The following is a 22,214-nucleotide window of genomic DNA, read 5'->3' on the forward strand; positions in this document are numbered from 1 at the left end:
AACAAGAAAATACCAAAAACATGCGGTCTTGAGCTGGCTACAGCTTGTTGGTATTTTGTTTGTTGTGCTGGCGAAGGACAATAATGCCTTTAGTTTCTTTTACATGGAATTTAGTATCTTTAGTGGAATTTCGAGTTTTAGTCTGATATGCACTAAGAGCTTATTTCAAATACAGCGAGTTTGTCTTTACGTCCAGAAAGAAAGGTCTGCCAAGCTCATCTCTAAAGACTGTAAATGGGAGAGCTTTGGAATAGATTCTTTAACAGGAATCCAGCCCCTTCCCTGGAAAAATGCCTGCACACGCAGTCAGTCAACGTTTACTAGCAGGGACTATTAGTCAACGGTAAAGGCAACACAAACCCACAGTGGGTATCTTCGGTAGAAGGCAAAACTTTTATTAAATGAACCAGATGTCACAAGTTAACATTTGCAGGTGTTTGAAAGATGGGTAATCGTAGAGCAGCTATAGGCGCAGTAGAAGAATATGCAAATTTGTCCTGGATACTGTGGAAAGCCAGGCAGTTCTGTAATAATAATTACTTTCAACTTGTCCTAATCATGAAAATCAGTTGCATAGGATGTGCCTATTACTTGTTGCCCTGGAGCACTCTAGTGGTCATGGCACCAAAGGTGAGCCTACATCAGACAGAACTGCCATCAAGGTATCAATCTGTTCCATACCAAACAGCAAAACTCTCACTACTGTATCATTCGGTCAGGAAAAAAAAACAGTCATTTAATAACTATGCCAGACAAGGTGACTATCGAGGGGGTGTGGGTCACTTAAGAGCCTTTGTCACCTGGTTTCTTCTTGCTTGTCTTCTCTATCATCGTCTCCACAATCATCGCTGTCTCTTCGTATGTCTGAATTCTGTCGTCTGAAAACTTCTCGATGGACTCCACCACCTCCACCTTCTCGTAGCTCATGGAGCCAGGCAAGCCTGATTCCCTGAACAAAAGGCCCTGCTTGTCTTCCCGGTCGTATTCTGTCTCTCGAAGGACTCCTGGCTCAGTTGGGCTTATCAGACCAGGGGAAGGAACTCTCTCAGGCTCAGAGATGTCTGGGTATTTTGTGATTTGCTCGATTTTTCCTCTTGTTTTTTTGCCCCATTCAAGCATGTATTCTATCTCTTCCTCTTTCTGTTTCTCTTGGAATTCAAGCTCTTCCTTCCTTTCACAGATAGCTCCTTTCTCTTTTTCTGACGGTTCAGCAGGTTCTGGCAGCTCCAGTATGGGCTCCACTTCACCACCATTCATCACCTTCCCGTTGTTGGTAGAAACTGTGATCCCCCCCACAGGTGGGATGGAGGGGGGCAAGATGCAAGGTTCTTCATAGCCTTCCTCCCCTGTTACCAGCACGTAACGCCCTTTGGGATGGGCATCAGCTTTAGGCTCTGGTCTCTTGTGGACTCTTATTTTCTCCCTCACAATGTTACAGAATTTGTCGAAGGCTTTACTTATCTGGGCTCCATCAGGTACATCCTCTGGGCCCAGTTCTTTTTCCTCAAGTTCTAATCCTTCCTGCCCAGGTTCACATGTGACTGAGCCTTCATGCCTAAACTCCAGAGGATCTTGGTCAAAACCTTCCAGAGATCTTTCGTACATTCTGTCAGGCGAGAGACCGTCAGTTATGTCTTTAGACATCAGCTCCTTTTTCCTTGCAATTTTCTTTGTCAGAGCTTTCTGTCTGGGTTTTACACTGGCAATGTCTTGCATGGCCTGGGTGATATCTAGGGAAAAATCAAAGCAAACAACAAACAGTGCTGAACACAGCCACTGCAAATGCTAGAGCTGCTGCTCACCCTCACTGCTGCAGGTGGAGAGCTGAATGCAGCAGCAAATGTGAGCACAGCTTCCGTCAGCGCATTAAACAGCCTCTTCTTTTATGTGGGCTCCCTTGGCCGAGTAGCCATTTTGCACCTGAGGTCGCTGCTGCCATATACCGGACAATGGTGCATGTAAGAGAGGCAGCTGCACAGAACCGTCCTCCCAGCAGGCCTGTACTAACGCTCAGCAGGAGTCTTCAGCACCTGCTGCTGTGGGACATGTGAGCACCTTCCTCCCAGGAGTCGTGGCAGGGTTTGGCTCTAGACAAGAAACCTCACCTCCTAAGGCAGAGACTGAAGCCAGGTGCCGAAAGCCAGATACATGGCCTGGCAGTTTGACTAAGTGGAAATAGCTTGTCTGGCTTTTACAACTCCTGCTAGGGTTTAGGGAGGAAAAAAACAACCCCAAACCCCCTATTTAAAACCTTCCTGCTGAACACAGCGTTGCTGGGTAAGCGGTCCAGGCCTGATGGGACAGGTGGATGTCATCACCAGCTCTTCCAGGGCGTCTGAAGATGGGGTCCCCAGGGGGACACTTCACCTTTGTGTCCTGGAGAGGGGGGCTGAGCGCGAGATGGACACCTCCCGTCGCAGCAATTTTGGGTATGGGCAGATACAGGGAGGTACATCAGGAGGGAGCAGCAAGCGGCCGGTGGGCACAGAGCTAAGCAGCTGCCCAGCCAGCAGTGCAGTGCTGAGGAGCAACATTTTGACAACACTCGAACACTGACCCTGAGTGCTAGGCGCGCACAGAGGGAACCCCTGCCCGCAGCCGGTGTTTCTGATCTCCTGGGCTGTCAGCAGCCACAGACCCCATGACAGCCCAGCAGCAGCAGCAGCAGGAGAGCAGGCAGGCTACTGATTTCCATGGCATGAACAGCTAGAGCGGCATGAACAGGAAGCAGAGGTTGGTACTGGGAATTACGGGAACACAGGGACAGACAGATATTTATATGCTCTCCCCAAGGCAGCTGTTTTGTCCCACATCACAGTAATGCACATGAAATGCGTTGCTCGCATTGCAGGTAGGAAGCAGAGGTGTGGCTAGATCCAGGCTGAATCCTCAGTGGGTATAAAACAACACTTTGCAAGACAGTAGCTATTTACAGCTGCTGAGGATCTGGTCTCAGGCATTATGGAGCCATTTCATATAAAACTGCTACGGTTCACAGAGCAGTCAGAAAAATTACAGCTGCACTCCAAAAAAAACCCCATTTGACAGTTTATCTCTGTTCTCAGGGCAGTTTGTTGTTAGTAAATCCCCAGTGAGCCTTGGATTTAAGCTACAGTAAGTCACCCCATATGTTAGTACCTACAGCACCTTTCTATAAACCAGTTCCCCTCTTTGTTAAGAGCAGCCTTGCTAGTTTATTCCTGGCTATTTCCTTGTTACCAGCTTGACAAGCATCCTAACCCTAGCAAGCAATCATACAACACAGAGAAAACACCGTTCAGAGGAACCCAGGCCAGTGGACATAAGCAGGCCCAAAAAAGTGTCCCCTGCCCGCAGCACTCAACACGCCCTGATGCTCTTTGCATGTGACTAACGTGCGGACCAACGACTCACAGCAAGTTAGCACAAAACCGCCAGCTCTGTCCACAGTTTCAGATGCCTTTTGACTATGCTCTATTGATTAGACTAAGTAGTAAATTACAGAAATTAGCAAAGAAACTCTTTTGCTTGTGGTTTTGGCCTTTGACAGGTTGTCCCACAGCCAGCTGAGGTAAGCTGAAATGTTGCGCTTACTTAGCAAGGCTGGAGTCAGGCTGTCACGGCTGGTGTTCATGTGGAAGACAAATGGAAAACCAGCTTAAAATACAACGATGCTGCTCTTGACAGACACAGGAAGACATGTCACAGGTTTACCTCTTCCCCTCGAAGCTTGAGGCTGGACAGGTCTATAGATCTGCGTGAAGAGTGTGACTGGCGTTCCTGCTATAGCAGAGTTTAACCTGCCGGAGAAGATATGCATTGGTCAGACCTCTCCCCCTCATTTCCGTCAAGAGCAAGTGAAATTGCATGAAATGAAGCATGGAGCTTAAAAAAATGTATTTCTCTGTGGTGAGGAGTCAAAGAGAGTTATGGGAGCCTGTTTCTTGTCTGGGGAAAATCAACACAGCCACAGCACCTTCACAAGAGTTAGGCTGGTCTCCACCAGCACGAGACATGAGAAGTTCCAACAGGTAAAATAGACCCGTAAGCCCACAGCAACAGGTTTGTAATTTAGCACAGTACTTAAAAAGGATGGGAAGATTTTTGGATAGGCAAACAGTGAATCCATGCCTACCAGAGGTCAGCAAGAGCTGGCTGGTAAAAGATGAAATTTGGTAGCCGTTACAATGTTACCTGCATATGCCTGACTTCAGAAGGGCAAGAAGAAAACTGAGCAGTCTTCCTTGGAAGATATGTGAGGAGTCAGTGGTATTAAGGGTTAAAAATTAAAACTGAGCGGCTGGCCTATACACAAACCAGTTACTGTCTGTGGCCTTTCCAGTCTGCTCTGCCAGAATTTGAGAGAATATTCTGGTTTGTAGGGAAGATACACACCCTGTGTAGATATGCAAGAGGTGCACATTTTGATTTTTGTCACTGAGAACCACCCTGATCAGATATTCTTTAACCACAATGCTGTGTCTAAAATGAGACACTGAAAATTGATGATATATCTGTTCCCCATATGAGACTGATTATTAGCGTCCTCACCCTATTAGTGTCCTTCCCCTGCATCTTCTGGACAACCCAGAGCAGTGGTGTGGGGGCTGAGGGGTCTGGCCCTACTGCACCTGCCTGTGCAGACAACACTGGGCGCCGCTGTGAAAGCCCAGCTCCTTTTCTCATGTGAGGCTGACAGTTGACATTAGAGGGAGCCAGTGCTCCTCTGAAGGTTTAAACACCACTCAAATCCCTGCAAATTTCTTATCTCCTACCCTTTTTTCCCCCTCGCCTGAAGAATGGGTTTGCTGTGAAGAGTGCTTTTTGCCTTACAGGACATTTGCCCTGTCTGAGCCTTACGAGACCAACCTGCCCTAACGCCCCAGCAAGCTTCACTAACACCCGGGCAATAGAGAGGGCGTTTAAATTCCTTTTGTACGCTTCTGACCTCTGTGCACTGACACCAGGACAGTAGATGGAAAGGAGACAGCCTGGAAAGGAGAAGCTCAAATCGGCTCTGACCCTTTCCTTGGCAGAGGCTTGACCAGGTTTTGCATCAATTTAGATTTCTGTCCCTTAATCTCTACCAGTGAAAAGTATGAAATGGCCATAGCTTTGGGTGGCTCAAATGCCCTTAAACACACATTTTTCAAAGGAGTTAAAAGAGATCACTGGCCCCTTTGGGAGAGTCCAGAAATCCAGCCTTACCGGCTGTCCTCATTCTCGATGATACGTTTGTATCGTTCCAGCTCATTCTCCAGGGACTGCTGGTAGATCACCAGCTGGCGGCAGTCAGTCGTGTACTTCTCCAAGGTCCTCTCGGCCTCCTCTATCCCCTTCCTAAGGTTTTCAATCTGCTCATTGTAAAGTTGAATTTCATCGTCGTAACTCTCCTGGGTGTTTTTAATTGCTTGCTCCAGCATGGTTGTCTGGTGAACAAAATTGGTGGGTGAGAGAAGCACCTCTGAAGCATTCAGCATCTCCATATTTCAAGGGTAATTAAAGGCAAGGCATGTTTTATTATGATGTGTGAGGCTGCACTGCTGAAACACAGCAGCAGGTTCACTGCATCTGCCTAGTTATCCAAAACCAACTGCCACCCTGCCCTTACCCTCACCCCATCTATCCCAAGGCTTCTGTTCCACAAGAAGCATGACAGGATCAGCATGAACCAGGGGTGATGTCTCCTTCCCCATGCACACGAGGCTGGCTGAAGTCTCACTGCATGACTCGCAGCTCACCGTGGATGGCCTCAGCAGAGCAGGCAGTGTCTTACAAGGAGAGCAAAAGTGCTTAACTGGGAAGATGTGCCCAGGCAAAACCTGTTCGTCCTTCTCTGTGGTCCGCCGACCAAGCACTGAAGGTTAAGGACGGGTTTTTTTTAAATAAAAACTTTTCTTTTGAATTTAATTGCTTGGCTTTTTTACTTCAGTGATGAAAATAATCTCTCTGCAGTAAGGCTACAACTCCAGTCACTGGAGAGCACATTAACCAGGAGGTGGCGGTAAGTGCCTTGCAAAAACAAGGTGCAGGAGTTACAGGTGGGATAGTTGAGGGTGTAATTCTGCTCTCACTTTCTTCACCTGTTTTGAGCTATTTATTATAGTTCCTTTATCACTTGGGTTAGTTCTTTTTTTTCCCTTTTCAAACAGCTTTTAAAGAGATGAACTCGCAAAAAGCTAATGGGGCGATAACTGACTAATGGATTCCTTAATAATTGATTTATTTCTATATGTCACAGGAAAGATTTTCAAAAATCTTTTAAAAGCCTAAATTTCGAAGCTGAGTCCCTTGGCACTAGTTTCGTTATATTGCAGTGTATGAGCGGACCAACAGGTTCCACAGACCCCTTTAGTGCTTAGTGCTCACAAGGTAGGGTTGAGAATCTCTCAGCAACATGATTATCAGGTCCAGAAACAAGCAAAGGAGCTCAAGGACACCTCAGTCATCATCAGATCCAGCCATCACCATCACTAGCAACCATGTCATTGACCTCCACTCATAAAGTTTTTTCACTCTTTTAATCTCAAGGCATGAGAATGAATGAATGAATACACTCTTTCTAAATGGGACATGAAGAATTGATTTTGAAAACAGCACAATTAATTCCCCAAAGAGTGCCTCTCTCTGTCTGCCAGCAGAAGACTGATATTCTCCCCTTTTTTTCTATATTGATTCATTATCTCACTTATCACTATACTGACTCTTGTCCTTCCCAGAGCATGTGTGTCCTTTCCACCAGAGTACCAGACATGAGAAAGAGACCAAGGAAAAGACATGGGGATAGCACTGTCTCTGACTGCCCTAGTGAAAGAAGTCACGCTCAGGATTTTAAAACCTGCTACTACAGCTGTCCAGAGGAGTCCAAAATCCCACCAAAAGGTGTTTTATGCCACTATATCACTCCCCTCACCTGGACGGACAACTTGAGGCACAAAGGAAGCTGTATTTGGGGGGCATAAGGTGGTCATTCTCCACCCCTATCGGCTAAGAAACATTTAGCTGTGCGGAGGCAGACCTGCCACTGGCAATTATCCAGGTCTGGTTTCTATTCACTGTAGCCTTTTAGCTGCTCCTCCATCCCCTGCCACCCTCACCCTGTACTGCACTCTCACTTGGAGACACTGGCTGGAGATTTACGGCACGTTTGGCTGGGAGATGGGCAGAAGCAATGCATCAAAGTCTTGGCCAATCATTTGCTGCAAATCAGGAATTGGCAAAAAAGCAGGTGATTTCGGTGCTGGTAGTATCTAAGCACAGCAGAGGCATTGACTTAGTGCTTAGTAGTGATGGGGATGAACGCAGGATGCCAAATTTAGTTTTGATCACCAAGACCGTCCAGTCCGTCTCACAGCAAACTCAGCATTGGATGCGGCACTGATGGAAAGGACTGGGCAGAGCCCTGAATGTCCTTCATCATTTTTCATGGAGCCAATTTCCAGCCTGAGCTCAGTAAGTAAGAAAGCAAGCAAGACCAGGCCTGTGTGACTTTTCCATCCACGACCTCCTGCTGACTCTGTCCTGCAGGAATCCAATTGCAATGTGGAAACCTTCTCTCACGAGCTACTTGGATAAGCAAAGAGAGCTTGATTTTAGCTACGACACCTACAGCCCTCCCTGGCCGTCTAGCAATTTGGACCACTGAGAGAATGGGAATGAAACAGATGAAGAAAAAGATGGAAACCTAAACTGAAAACACACCTCCAAGCCAACTAAGTTCCCAAGACCATGTTAAAAGGCCACTCAGGTTTTACCATAAAAGAACAGAGTTCATGAGCATGGCTGTGTTTATGGCTAGTGATGGCAGTACCTCTGTCTGCAGTTTGTATTTCTGTGCCTGTAGCTGGCAGAGGATGCTTTTGTATTCCTCCAGCTGGCTCTGCAGAACAGGGATCCTCCTCTCCGCTATCAGTTTTTCCTGGTTGGAAGAAAACAACATGTACAGGAAAGTGTGTTTCACTCTTTTGAAAAGAGACAAAAGAAATTCCACTACTGGAAACAAACTGTAAAGACAAACAGAAAATAACAAAACACAAATAAAAAGATGGGTATTGAACCTCAAGTAAACCCCTGTGGCATGGCTTTAAGAGTAAATATGTCAGATGGCAGGACTATAGAAGTACAGCTTATGTTGAAATTAGACCCTGCAGATACAGCTGCTCACATCTTCTTCCAGTTAATAAATGTTCTTGGCATAGCCACTCATATTGGTGGGAATCACCAAGTTTTTATCTAGTCTGTAGCAATTTATTTTATCTACAAATTTTCACCACATCTTGCCCCTTCAGGAAAATATTTACTTTCTCTGTAAATACTCATATATCCTGCCAGCTCCTCCTCAGATAGGAAGCATGACTACTTCAGCTGCCTTTGAACTAGCCATTTTTGGGGCTATCACGTATGCTGGAGTGCACCTGACTAACAGAACTCTCTTCTCCTGATCAATTCAGCTTTCCAAAGCCAGTTAGTTTTTTCTCTCATATTCAGTATTTAGTACTTACTCATAATTGTTGCAGTTTTCTTTTAACCTTGGAGTGGGAGGATCTGTGATGCTTTCAGAGCAAACATTGTCTCTTTCTTACTTAGAGCAGCATGTATTTTACGACAGCACTACTTACCTCACATATGCCAGTGGTTATAGGGGACACGCGTGGGGTTGTCTGGATGATCTGCTGCAAAACATTGACGTAGGTCTGGATTTCCATAAGGTTCTATGGTGAAATAAAAACCATTTCCATCAGAAAAATGCCATAGCAACGTTCTCCCTTCAACATGCTCCACTTCTGGAGCTTATTCCTAGATATTTACTTCTTTCAGCATGTGAAAGTCCAGTTCATGTTCAGAATTGGTTTTGGAATATGGTTTTAGACCTGATTTTGAGTGCATGTGTGCTAACAGTTTCATCATGCTGAGGGTACATTACAGGTATTTGGCTAAGTTCACAGTCTTAATTGGCTAAGTTCACAGTTTTAATTAAAGATTCCGTGATTTCTGATTTCATATTTCTGATTTTCAGAACGAGAACCACAAATACCTTTGCATGTGGTCCAAAAAAGTGAGCCACTTCATTCAAAAGCAGTAAAGAAAGATGGGGCAGTGGCCTGATCCCAAGCCTCACAGCTCTCCCAGGAAGCAGAAGGGGGCTGCATGTCTTAAAAGTCAGCTGCAGGTAATCATATGGCCACAGGCTTACGTCTGCAGATTAACTGGAATGCTCTGACCCAGAAAACTGGATATCCCACTCTGTTGAAAGCAATAGCTTCTTAGCATGAACTACAAGACAGCTTGACCAGCACGTTAAGTTAAATCATCATAACAGGTCAACAAATTCAAGACATTGCTGGAACCAGAGGGAGTCAATTTGGATACCTGCAGCCATCCAGCCATTGGGCTTGACCGCCACACTGCAGCTGTTGTGCCCACTGAAAACGTGTAGTGCTATATTTACCCACCAAAACACAAATGGGTTTTGCTTTCATTTGCCACTGGAACAGATCATGGAGACGGGCAAGTTTTCACACATGTCTAGAAGAGCTAAAGAAGATGGCAAATTCAGCTAGTTACCTTCTTATATCTGTCCTTTGTGGCATTAATGTCATCCTGCAGGAACTGGGACTCGATCTGTAGCTCCAGGTTGCACAGCAGTGCTTCATCAGCTTCCTGCAATGCAGAGACACAAGGCAGGGTCAGTATGTATGGCTGGAGCGCCAAAAACGCAGGAGGCACTTAGCCATAATGTGAGTCATTGTACATGTGTCGCAGCCCGCGTGGAGAATTAAAGCCTACTGGTAGAAACAAAAGTATTACGAACCCAACAAACAGGCACCTTATTCATCGTGTTCTCCCATTGTACATGCTGCTTTTCTGCACAAACGTAATTTATGATACAGTTTGGCACTGGCACTGTCAAAATATGTTTACCGCATGCTTTATGAATGCTGGAAGCTGAGTAATAAATAGATGCTATGAAATACCAGTCTTTGATACTAAAAGCTTGCAATGGTGAACGAATCTTAAACAGATGACATCAACAGACTAAGGCCTTGATTTCTGTAGTGTTTATGACAGGCCCTGAGGTATTCTGATGCTTTTTTAACATCCCCAGTAAAGAAGTCCTTATTAAAAAAAAAACAAAACAGGATGGTCCAAAATACTTTCACTCCTTTTGGTGTGTTCTCAAGTATCACAAATGTTTGTCAATTTGGAGCCAATTCTGGAAATAAAAATGATAGATGACCAAGTCCAGAAAAAAATCACTTTGCTGCAGAAGTTTCTAATACATTGGGCTTTGTGAGGATGAAAATTCATAGTGTCCAGTTAATTCAGAGGACAAGGTGTATGACTATCAATCATGATCTCACAGTACATAGGTATGAGCGGCACTGGTATTTAAAAACAGTGAAATCTCCATTTCTGTTCAAAGGTCTAATTTTTGCTTTTTCCTATGTTACGTTATTTAATAAAAACCTGGGAATAGTTTCCATGGAACTTGGCAATGTATTTTACAAATACATAAGTGTGAAGGGAAGAGCTTTATTTTTCTACTTAATGAATGCCTTCTTGGTTAGGTTTATCATTAACTAGTACTGTAAAATACTGCTTTTGAGAAAGTATCTTGAAAGTTGTCAACTGAATCTTCCTTGCAACTCTACAAAACTTGTAAGTTACTCTGCCAGTTTGCAACTTGCCTCAAGAAAGTCTTGATTTCTGCATTTAACTCAAAGTGTAAAATAAAAAATAATTTAAAAAAAAAAGGATTTTAAGATGTGCCTTTAAAATTACCTATATGCCATTACCAGCTGTAAAACCATCTCAGTGAGTGGATCACAGGTTGCAAATAAACCACTGACATCTATGGATGTAGCATATGACTGGCAGAAGGGGATTTTTCGTTTTGCACGTGCACAGCATATGCTATTCCAAAAATGTGTAGATGTTAGCTGTCCCATTATGCTGCTGAGCCTCCCAGCCAGAGACCTCTCCAGCAGTCTCTCTGCTTTGTGAGACAGCGGCTGATTCAGACACATCCAGACCAGCACATTCGGAGCCAGTCATCAGGAATGCCCGCTGCTTTTCTGCACTCCTCTGCCTTCCTATTGAGAGGAAGATCAGCAGGACAATGGCCATATTGGGAGGTTTGGGGGGCAGCCAAAAAAAGCCCCTCGGCCCCCAGATAATACTGATAAGCAAATATTTCTGCATGTAATAAGCAAAAGCAGCGCTCGGCTTTCCAAATGTTCCTTCAAAGGGGAAAAACACTTTTGCTTTTATTCCCTGCTTTCAGATAGACCACCTTCATTGATGATGCTGTATATCAGAATAGTGCAATGCCTACACATCTTCTTCTGAACTTTGCAGTATTTGCTATTCACTCAGCTTCTGGAAAACCATTCTGATTTAGCTGCCGATTCCAGATCATTGATCCATGTGCTGAAGCAACATTTTCATTCACCATGGAAGAGAAATCCCTTAGATCTCTCCAGAACCAGTGTTTGCTGATGTTTCAAACTGATTCTCCACCTGTCAGAAAAGGCATGAGTTTACACCTGCACACGCAGGTTTCAGGCTACATCTTGGTCACTGTACAGAAAATCAACTGTGTTCCCTCCAGAATTTGGTGCCCCAATACAAGGAGCTGCTGCAACTGGGGCAGCCAGGGGCAGCCCAGACACAGTTTGGGATAAAAACCACCTCCCACAGCTAAAGATCTTGTCAGCTGTGCCTGGGGTTGACGATGAATTCACTTTTCTTTAGCCACAGACTGGCTGAGAGGAACCGTGAAGATAGACCCACCAGCTCCAGCTAGCCATTACAAAATACTTGCCTCCACAAATATTTTTTTAAGAGCTTTCAGGGTGTCCAAGAGCCCTGCTACCACACTAGAAAATAGCACTGATGCAGGATATCGAGAGTTCATCGGAGACAGAACTGCTAAAACACATGATCTCTTTTAATGCAAAACATGCATATCAGTGATATGACGGTGCTCAAGCAGAACAGCTCCTGCCATTTGTAGCAGGGAAATAAAAAAAAAAACCTCTACTTGATCCTGCTGTAATTGTTTCCCAGTACAGAAGTTGAAGTATAAGCTGTGAAAAATAGAACCGGGAAAAGATATAATACAACTTTCTTCACTCAGATGAAAGCTAGTAGCAAGAGAAGATGAATCAGGCTTTCTCAGTTTCACAGACCTGGTTTGGAAACTTCCTAAATATGTTAGTAAACGTTCATCTTTTCTCTTAGCCAGGTGATGATGAAGATGATGATGATGATGATGATGGTTATTATTATTTCTCTTCCCATGATATTAGTTCAGGAAACTGCATCTCAATATAAACATTCCTCATGTTTCACTCTGAAAGGAACAAATCAGGGTTTTTTTTGTGGCTTCTCTTTTATTTGGAAACATAATGGGAAGCCAAGGGTCTGTCCTGGGAAGGGCTGACTTATTCTGCAAGGGACTGAGGAGCTTTGGGACACGCCAGACTTCAACACTTAGACATAATCAGCATCTTCTCATGCCTTGATATCAGTACTAAATATACTCTGACACAGTAGCTGTACTAAAAAGAAAAGGGGGAAAGAAGGTATTTAGCCACAAATATGTTTTCTCCGGTCGTATTTCAGACTCTTAGATATGTGTATTGGCTGCACGGTATGAGTCTAATTCACTCAGAGAGAAATTGTCTTCTGACTTAGAAAAAAAGTGTTAAAAGAGTTAAAAAGAGTAATTAAAGGCACCTAAACATGTGCCAGATCCTCAGCAAGGGTGAATTTGCAAAGTTCACACTGGATGTGGAAGAAGCAACACGTATTTCAACTCCAGGTCCCAAAATGAATGCAGGAGCCATTTGCTGATGCTCTAAAAGGAGCGTTATGCAGTAGATCCTCCTAGTCCTTGGTCTTACTGAAAAATTAAGGAAGCCCTGAGCACAGCTGAGGCTGTGGGCTGCAATTGGCATGTGCTACACAACCAAAAGGAGCATACGGGGCCAGGCGGTACACAGCGCGTACACACACACCAAGGCTCAGCCATTTGCACAAGACTTAAGGAGGGGGGGAAGGAGAACTTTTCATCAGTGCATAATGACACAAGATGTCTTGCTCTGACATTTTATCTTCCTACTGCTTCTTCAAAGCAGCTTGCTGTCGTAAATTAAACCAAAGGAAAAAAGTGATAAAGACTTTTTCCATTTTTCTAGGCTTACCTTATTAAGGCGTTCAAGGGTTTCTTTTAGCCTCTGCTGATATTCACGTTCATTTCTATACCTGCAAACAGAACAAAGTTCAATGGTTCACCCTTCTGCACACTGCACTATCTGCTGCACTATCATACACAATATATGCTTCACACTAAAGCAGAAAATGAATCTTGAAAGGGCCCAAAAGATTTATTTAGGCACTAGCATTAATTTTTTTGCGTCCCCAATGCTGAGAGTAATTCCAGAATTGACTAACTACTTGCCGTCAACTTATGTAGCGTAAGACAACAGAATGCCACACGTTTGCTATCACTATTTCACAGAAAGCTCAAAAATAGATTATTTACAATAAAAGTCTATTTGATTGGCATTGGACTACAGTGACAGCCATTCATCAGTGGTTACTATGCAAATATTTGCTACATTTGCAAATTAGCATTTAATTACATGGTACTTGGTTTTCTGTTCTACTTGATATTGTTCAACAAACATTTTTATGACAGACACACTAAACACAAAGGTTGCAATTTCACATATTGATTATGAATAATGTTGTATTAGGATGCTTTACTGGATCAAGCTTTGTGTCCTCTTTAATAGCAATTCATATTTCAGTTTGGTCAAAATCACATGGGAGTCTCAGTAAGGACTGCATTTAGCCAACTATTCTTAGGCATTTATAAAATATCCACAAGTGCATAATGTGCATATTCCTGTACTGAGAGAACAATGGATGTATATTGTGTTTGTCTTTCATGTGAGGAAACAGCACATATTCTTTAAGAATTTATTCTTAAATTTAAGAATTATTTAGCTCTGTATTTGTACGTTAGGTAGAATTATCTCCTCGGAAATCCTTTTAGCTACAGGGTATAAAACTTCCTAATTGTTGTTTATTCTTTTCCCTAAATAAACTATATATAAAATGTTTAATAGGAGATACGTTTTAATAAGACCCCATTAAATAAAACAAAAAGTCAGAAGCACCTTCTAGTACAAGGCAACGAGACTTTGCCATCAGTACTAAACAAGTGGCCCATCAAAGTCCACCTGCAGCCAGTGCAAAAGTACCTAATACAGTCTGTTCCTGTATATCCCTTTGCTTTCCCTAAAATAATAAAGATAAAGAGATATAAAAACCTGTCATTTTCTTACTTTACAAGAAACCCCCACGGTTGGTGACAAATCAGCTCTGGTGGTGAATGACCTACACTTACAGTACAAGCAATGGGCATCCACACAACTATGAACATGGCTGCAATTCAGAATTGAACATGAACCCTCACCCGTCTTCTGAAATCATCGATTCAGCCCAGATACGCTGGTGGTATCTAAGCTCAAGTCAACAGGGAACTTGTCAGTTCCTGGACTGAACACATCAAGGATCAAGTCATAATGGGCATGTCAACCTCGCTTCTTTCTTTTTATCTCCTGAAGGATGAACAGCCAGTGTTATTCTCATCTCTTTCAATAGGTCTTGGAAAGCTGAAGGGATGGGGTAACTCATGAACTGACAAGGACCACAAAGGACAAACTTGGCAGAACAAAGAAATAGACTCAACTTAGTGATCTGATTTCCTGATTTTCCCTTCTTTTGAAATCCCATAATATTAGCAGAGTCAGTCACTGATCTGTTTTCAATTCTTACCACAAACAGTAAAGAAACAAGTGAAAATGATGAGATTTTATTTCATTATCACTCCTACAAATTGCTGGACCTCCTCAGCTGAAGTGCTATTTTCTGATAAAACTACAACAGTGTCTTTTTGCCAAAGTGTAATAACACAGGGTTCACTTCCAAGGATACAACCAAGAATATTCAGCTTCAAAAGTGAGACTGCCTTTGTTTCTGTTGTTTATTAAGTAGCTCACCTACAACCAATTTTCTAGCTTATGAAATTTTTGTGTATAGTTGACAATAAACACTTGGTTAACTTAGATGCTTTCTGACAACTGAGCAAGAATGAAGTAGATTGTGGCAGCTTGTAAAATCAAATATACAGCTACAATTAAAGGTTGAATTTACACTCCTAGTCGTATACAACCACCCCATAGAGTCAGGATCTAAACCTCAGCCCTGATGTCATTCAGACCTGCTCAAAGCTGCCTAGTTGCTAGGTCATCACTCAAAAATTCTTTCAATGACTGAAATACTCAGCTACATTTTCCTTCACTCTCAAATAACCCAAACACCTGCTGTGTCATAAATCCACTTGGCAGCCTTGAGAGAATTAGTATTGTGTGATTATGCTTTGAAGGAGGATTGCTTTTAAGTGATGTTCAACCTGCTCCGGAAGCTCAGTGCAAAAGGGCTAAGGATCTCTTAGAAATGCTTCAGAGACCTCACAATGCCTCTGTGCCTGCTGAAATGTATCCGTGTAAGTGCAATGGCTGACAAATTGCAGCCCTGTTATGCTTCAAACCTGATTTCAATGTTCAAGTAATTAGCTGGACGTGGTGAAAAGAGGTCAAGCTCTTAGATGGTTGCTGCTCAGCCCTTCCTCGACCTTAAGAGCCATGAGGTTCATTTGCTTCTTTTTAAAAAAAACCCACTTCTCATCTAGTCAAGCAGCTTGGACTGTTTAGGAAAATGGGTTATTAATTGTTTTTTGCATAGGGGAGAAGAAATGGAGTAGAGGGGGCTGACAGGCTCATACAAAGGCAGACAAGAGCTTTAAAGGTTCCCATCAACTCACCTCTCTTAGGTTAACAGCTCTCTGCTGGAGCACCAACAGATGTACAGTTATTTGTTAAACCCCTGCAGTTTGGGGCACTGGCTTGGTGAGAGCATTGGGCATACAGGAAGGAAGCCCACTGCTAGCCTTGTTTCTCCATCTGGAAAGTGCAGCTCCAGCACTGCTGTAAATCTCTTTTCCCATCCCCAGCTGACAGACAGGTTGTCTTGCTCTTAAAAAGATGGGGCCAGGGCAAGGCCCTTTTTTTTTCATACCCTGCCTCTGCTGCAGTGCACAGGCTGGCTCCCCTCCAACGAGAAAACAGCCACAATATATCCTCACGATGCTCAGTGGCCAGATACTCAATTTGGTGTCACTGTGCCTTTAACAGAAAGAGAAATGCAGCCTCTCTGTTGAAACCTACTGAACTCTTCCAGCAATATATGAAGCCTCCTGGCTTGCCAAAAGCCGAGGTTAAACTTTCCTACTACATTTCTCCTTTCCACTTTTCCTGAGGCACTTCACTACCCTTTTCTCAATAGAGACAGCAGTAATTTGGGTGCCAAAGAGAGCACAAACTGGAAAATGCTGGTCCCGCAAGGATGATAGACAGGCCAATAATGCTTGTGTTTTATACCCTGAAAGCTAGGATGAGCCTCGTGAGGGCTGTGCTCTGCTGATCTATAAACAGATTGGTACCTGCGTTATCAAGAAGCTGCTATAGAGCAGCTGACAGGCACAGGGCAAGATTTCAGCAGTCTGAGGAGGGGGTGGAGGGCAGGCAAGACCTCCTCACCTGCAGCTGCAGCAGAATAAAGCTCTCCCTATCGCCAGAGAAGCAGTGGCAGCACAGAGACAAGCCCCACAGACAGGGCTTGAAGATGGCTTTGCTGATGGAGTCCCTGCTGCTCTCCATATCCCAGCTATTGTGTTTTCCTACTTTAGTTTATCTTCCCTCACGGGTGGTCCCAAAGGTTGTCAGCTTGTCAAAGCATCACTACATGGCACAGCTTGGAGAACACAGTGCCAATTTCCATGTCTGGTGACTTCCAGGGAATCATACTGCATACAAACCCCACGAGATTAGCAGCAAATGAATCTTAAATGAAACAATCAATTAGCAAGACTTTTAATTTCTGAAGTTAATTAATCCTGTTCAGTCAAGGGTGCTAAAACCTGGGTTTCAGCGTCTTTCCTAATATCACAGAGAGAGAAATACAGTCCTTTCCCATAGCCAGATGCAACATTGCTATCATAATGATACTCAATAAAATTAGCATAATTAGTCTTTTTGTAAGATTCATCCAAACAATTCCTAGCGATGCCTTTCTTGCAATTTCAAGAGAAAGAATTCTCCACTGGTGCACAGTCTGAATTATACATGTTAATGTGAAAAGTCATGAATGTGACTACAGAGGACTTAAAAATAAATTTTAACCTAAGATCTACTTTTCAATGGTTCATGAACATTTAATTGTACAGATCCAGTAGTTTTGGGCCCTACTGTGTTCAAATGTAGCTTTAAATCTTTACTTATATAAATGTAGCTTTGAAAGGTTTACTTATAGATACAAATCTACTTCCCAGATTGTGAATGTGAGTAAAAGAATGGGTTGTAAAAGCTAAAAGTCTTTGCATTAGTGAATGACACATTAATTGGTACACAATGCTCCACTCTAAGAGATTCTGTTAATCCTAGTGTGCCAAAAGTAGGTGCTTTCTGTTTCAAAATGAAGCAAGAAACCCGCACTGCCTGCAGCCAACTGAGCTCAGAGCCACGTAGGAGAGCAGGTCTTCAGCACAGGAATGCCTCTGGTTTCAGTAGTACGGCAAGGCCCTAACATGGCACAGAAGATTATTCCTCCCATATTTTGTGTAGAGACCTTAATTTATAAGTTTAAGTAGCTGAAATCATAGCCATCAGGATGGATCTGAGCTAGAAATAGGGTGAGAAGGCAGAGAATGTGGTGTCAGAGCACTGGCCTTGTTTTAACGACTGCAGCTCCCAACCCAACCAATTTTTTTCAGATGCTGAAGAAACTTTCATGTCTGTCTTCAGGTCTAATTCAGCAGTTCCCAAGAGGGAAAAAAAAAACAAAAAACAAAAAACCACAAACCAAAATTCACTTCTTGGTGTAAACTGAAGGCAATTTGGTTAAAAAGCAGCCACCGCCCATCCATTGTAATGGCCCTGTGTATCTTTAATTTTTAAATTGCAACGTTGTTGGCTTGGATATAGTCAAAGTTTCCTTTTTACTTTTGTTTACAGCTGCTGAGTGAACATCCCAGGTCCATATGTCAAGGCACCATCCATTTTTTCTAAGAAGTCACTACCTCTGTAATAGGTCCTAAATCTCCCTTTCAAAAAGCATCGCCCCTTCTCTGGGTGTTCTCCCCCCCCCGCCCCAGATTTTCAATGTCCTATGTTCTGCCCCACCTATCTGCAGCTTGCGTAAAGCAACTCTAATAAAAAGTAAATTCTCTTTGTGTCAGATCGCTAATCCTGCTCCTGGGGGACTACAGAGGCCGTTAATCCACAAACTGCTCAGGAATCCTTTAACAGGTAGCCAGGGCAAACTAATTATTTTCTGGCCAGTTTTTCTAATTTATTCCTTGCCAGTTTCTCTTGCAAGATGTTGAAATCAAGGAGGGAGTCATGTATTTCACTGCACTGACTCTTTGCCTGCCTGAAATACTCCAGTCAGAGATAATGCATTTTTGCCCAGCTATGTCATAGCACTGCATACTTCTACAGAGTTTGCACATATTTTTAACTAATATGCAGATAGACATTTAAGTACAGACTTTAGTCCAAATATCATAGACAACACACAACAAAAACACATGAACAAGAATCAGAATCAACAGCTAAATTACAGCATTGGCTCATAGCTGATTTCCTGCTCATAAATATTGGAATACAAAACTGCCTAATCAGGTGCTTGTTACTTGCTGGCACTGAGTCAGGGCATCGTGGACATCTGACCATTTCCAGCATTAAGCCTCAGTGTACCTGGATGAGCTATTCTCTGCTGTCAGATGAGAAAAAGAGATCAGGGCTTGGCATTTCTGTAGCTGTGCTATAGCTCACAGCCCCCACAGGCTGTTTGTGTGGCAGCCTGCTGAATTAGGTTGGAGATGCTATTTTTTGATATTTTTTTTTCATCTGGCTCATTTTCTTGATTCAAATCTCAGGGTGGCCCCAGGAATAGCTCTGGCAGCATGGCAGATCAGGTGTGTGTGCCGAGCAGCGTGCAGAGCTGTGGAGGACAGGATGAGGGGCCATTAGGACTGTATGTCTGCTGATAGCGACACATCATCAGACCATGGTCTAAGGACACAGATGGCCTGGACGTCAATTATTGCACATCTGTTTCCTGGCTTTTTCCAGTTGAAAAATAATCACAGACAGAAAAGGAAAATATAATCAGTCTTGAACTTATTAGACCAGAGGAGGGGAAAATCAGCAGAGGATCAGATGGAAAAATCACGTAATTTGGGCAAGGTTGGACAAAAAGTCTGTGACGGAGACAAGGAATGAAATCTTGAAGGACTCATATTTCTGCAGTAGTAAGACAGTGCTCCAGATGATTCACTTTGTGCCTTACTACAAATGTTCCTGGTGAGTGTGGTAAGCATTGCCCGGGAGTGGCTGCACTTCTACCAAGACTGTGTTTGTTGAAAATATTTAATTGTTCTCCTTCCCATCCCTGCCAGTGAGAAGTTTTTCTAACTAAAGCATGTTACATGGAGTTCACTCCTCACTCTTTGATGGAGAAGAGGATGAAAAGCTCCTCTTCACCCTCCACGCTGCTGTCAAATTTGCCTGGATGAACTAGCCAGATAGAGTTTTAGGAGGAAAAAAACCCTGACCCATAAGCAACAGGAAGCCAATCCCCTTCTCTCCTTTGAGCAGTCCTTTTATGAGCAACACTCATCAAGTCTCCTTGTGAATTAATTAAGCAACACAGCCAACACTGCCTGTTGCTGAAGGGAATGGACCACACGTGTCTGGAGACACTCGTATGCCTCAGCCCCCAAGGCTCCTACTCTTTGATTTATGGTGCCACGAGGTTAAAGAGCGGTGCAGTCAGGGGAAACCTGTTGTTACAGCTATTGCTTTAGCAGCATGAGATGAAAATAGCAGGATGTAAGGAAGAAGGGGAGGGTAATTAGGGAAATTTCACATACCAAGAAAAAATGTATTTACTTTCTTTCCATCTCACGCCTGTAGTGGCTGGCACAGACTGGCCCAGGTGCCTTGCGATGCCTATAAGTAACAGTTTCTCAGAGATGTCCCACACATTTCAGGAGATGTTTGGGGTTGCGTAACTCTGTGCTCCTCAGACACCAGATTTGCTTTGAGCAGTTTGTTTTTTAATTGGGTTATTCCCTCTTCACAGCTCAGAGCACAATCCTAAAGCTAATGAGCAACCGTGACTAATGTGTGCCATGGCAAGGACCTGCTGCCATGGAAGGGAGAGGGCAATTGCCCTTCTAGTAGCAGTGGGACCATGAAATGCAGAGCTGCAGCTCTCGAAGTCCTGGCACCTTGCTCTTCACCATGGTCTTACATGCCATCCCTGGCTATAAGCCTGATGCACATGGAGAGGCATCACTTGTGGATGAAAAGCAGCCAGCAACACCAAACCCATCTTTACTACAAAAATAACTATGGAAACAATACAACCTATCTTCCTCCGCTCGCAAGCCTTACTTGTTGCGGTATTCATCAAGCATACGCTGAGCGTCCTTCTCCTCCCGCTCCAGCTTGGCTCGGTCAGATGCCAGCTCCCGCATTCGCTGGCGGTTGAACTCAATCTGCCCAGCGAAGGCTTCGTCCAAGCCCACCAGCTCGTCCATGCGCTGGAAGGTCTCCAGCTGCTTGCGCAGGATGGTGTTGCGCTGCTCCAGCACACGCGCCCGGTTGATGTAGCTGGCGAAGCGCTCGTTGAGCTCCTGCAGGTTCTCCAGGCCCCGGGCTTGGGCCAAACTGTCAAATTCGGGGGAGCCTCGCAGCTCATCGTAGGTGTCCGACCGCTCATACTTCTCCTTACGCACCTCGCGGAGGAAGCTGCTCCTGTACATGGCTTCGGGGGGATTGCGTGGTGCCGGGGTCCCCTCTTGCGTGCCTGCCTGTCTCTCCAGTTTGGATCTGAATTATGTCTGGGGGGTTTGGGGAGGAAGAACTGAACATAATCACCCCCCCCTAGATGATTAGGACTTGTCTCCAGGGCAGTTTGTGGCACTAAAAGCATCATCTGCAGCACTGAACTAAATAAATCCCAATGGCCCCGCCTTGGGGCTGCCCGTCTGGACGTCAGCAGTTCGGAGGAGCAGCGGGTATGGGGGGGGTGGGGGGGTAGGCAAAGGGCTTTTCTTTTCGAGCGTTGCAATTGTGTACGGCCAGAATAAAAAAGAGCAACGTCTAGCTTTCGCTGGGCGGATTAAAACGTTATCCAGGGACAACAAAACGAGCACTTTGCAGTTTCAGAGACTGAGCTCAAAGCTGTTCGTGGATGTGCTGGGGGGAGAGCTTTGTCCTATGGCGGTGTCCCCAGGGTGGTGTGCAGAGGCCTTCTGCTGAGCTAGGATTTTGGTGTGAGTGGATGGCAGTGCTTGGTTTTTGTTATTTGACAGTTTTGCGATTGTTTAGGATGATGGGATGTGTGTAAAGGTTCAATATGACTCCTGTTTCGAGTACAAGATTTGGCCATTTGGTTCTCACTCTGTGCTTCTTCATGTCAGCCTCTTCTGCAGTCTACCTGTCACGAGAGGCATTAAAGCAGCAGTAGTACTAAAAGCCCCATGCTTAACAGGGCCCTGTTGTGAGGCAAGTTCCTTTGGGGATAGCTAAGCGCCATGTCCTCTCGTGACTTGGTGGACATACCATATTATCCCATGGGGAGCCACCACCCTTCCTTCCTTCCCTCCATTCCCACTGTAATGGAGTCTTGTGTGCTGCCATCCACTGAGAGGCTTTAATTTCACTGGAAATACTGGATGTATTTCCTCTAGTCTGTTTTTTCCAGTCTTTCCCTTTGCAAAACCCTGTTTCTTGGGCCTGTTCTTCCAGAAGCACATCTACTTGCACAGCCAAAAGGCCCAGCACCAAGACAGTCCAACATTGAGACTTCTGTTAATATTTCATTTATGTAAAAGCCACTCTTTCATTTTTTTAACAGATACATTTTATATGAATATTTAAATTGCAGGTATTGGAACCTTAACAGAGAGTGGCCTCACTGACGGCAAGTGCAGTGGCAAAGAAAGAAGCTGGGTGCCCAGGTGACTCTAAAGTTTGGATTCTGCATTATCAGATCTGAATTAAAAGGGAAAAAGAAGTTCATTAGAAGTT

General features: G+C 44.1%; 1 protein-coding gene across 1 annotated transcript; it reads right to left on the minus strand.

Annotated features, from left to right (window-relative positions):
- Positions 1 to 783: 783 nt before the first annotated feature.
- BFSP1 (beaded filament structural protein 1) lies at positions 784 to 20,944 on the minus strand. The gene is made up of 8 exons (XM_009959780.2): positions 20,574 to 20,944; positions 13,188 to 13,248; positions 9,544 to 9,639; positions 8,598 to 8,690; positions 7,790 to 7,897; positions 5,188 to 5,408; positions 3,694 to 3,779; positions 784 to 1,730 (listed from the first exon to the last, which is right to left on the minus strand). Exons 1-8 carry the CDS (start codon positions 20,942 to 20,944, stop codon positions 784 to 786), a joined length of 1,983 nt encoding a protein of 660 aa, XP_009958082.2.
- Between the last annotated feature and the right edge of the window lie 1,270 nt (positions 20,945 to 22,214).

Source organism: Leptosomus discolor, chromosome 2 (assembly GCF_034619465.1).
Source record: "Leptosomus discolor isolate bLepDis1 chromosome 2, bLepDis1.hap2, whole genome shotgun sequence".
NCBI lineage: Eukaryota > Metazoa > Chordata > Aves > Leptosomiformes > Leptosomidae > Leptosomus > Leptosomus discolor.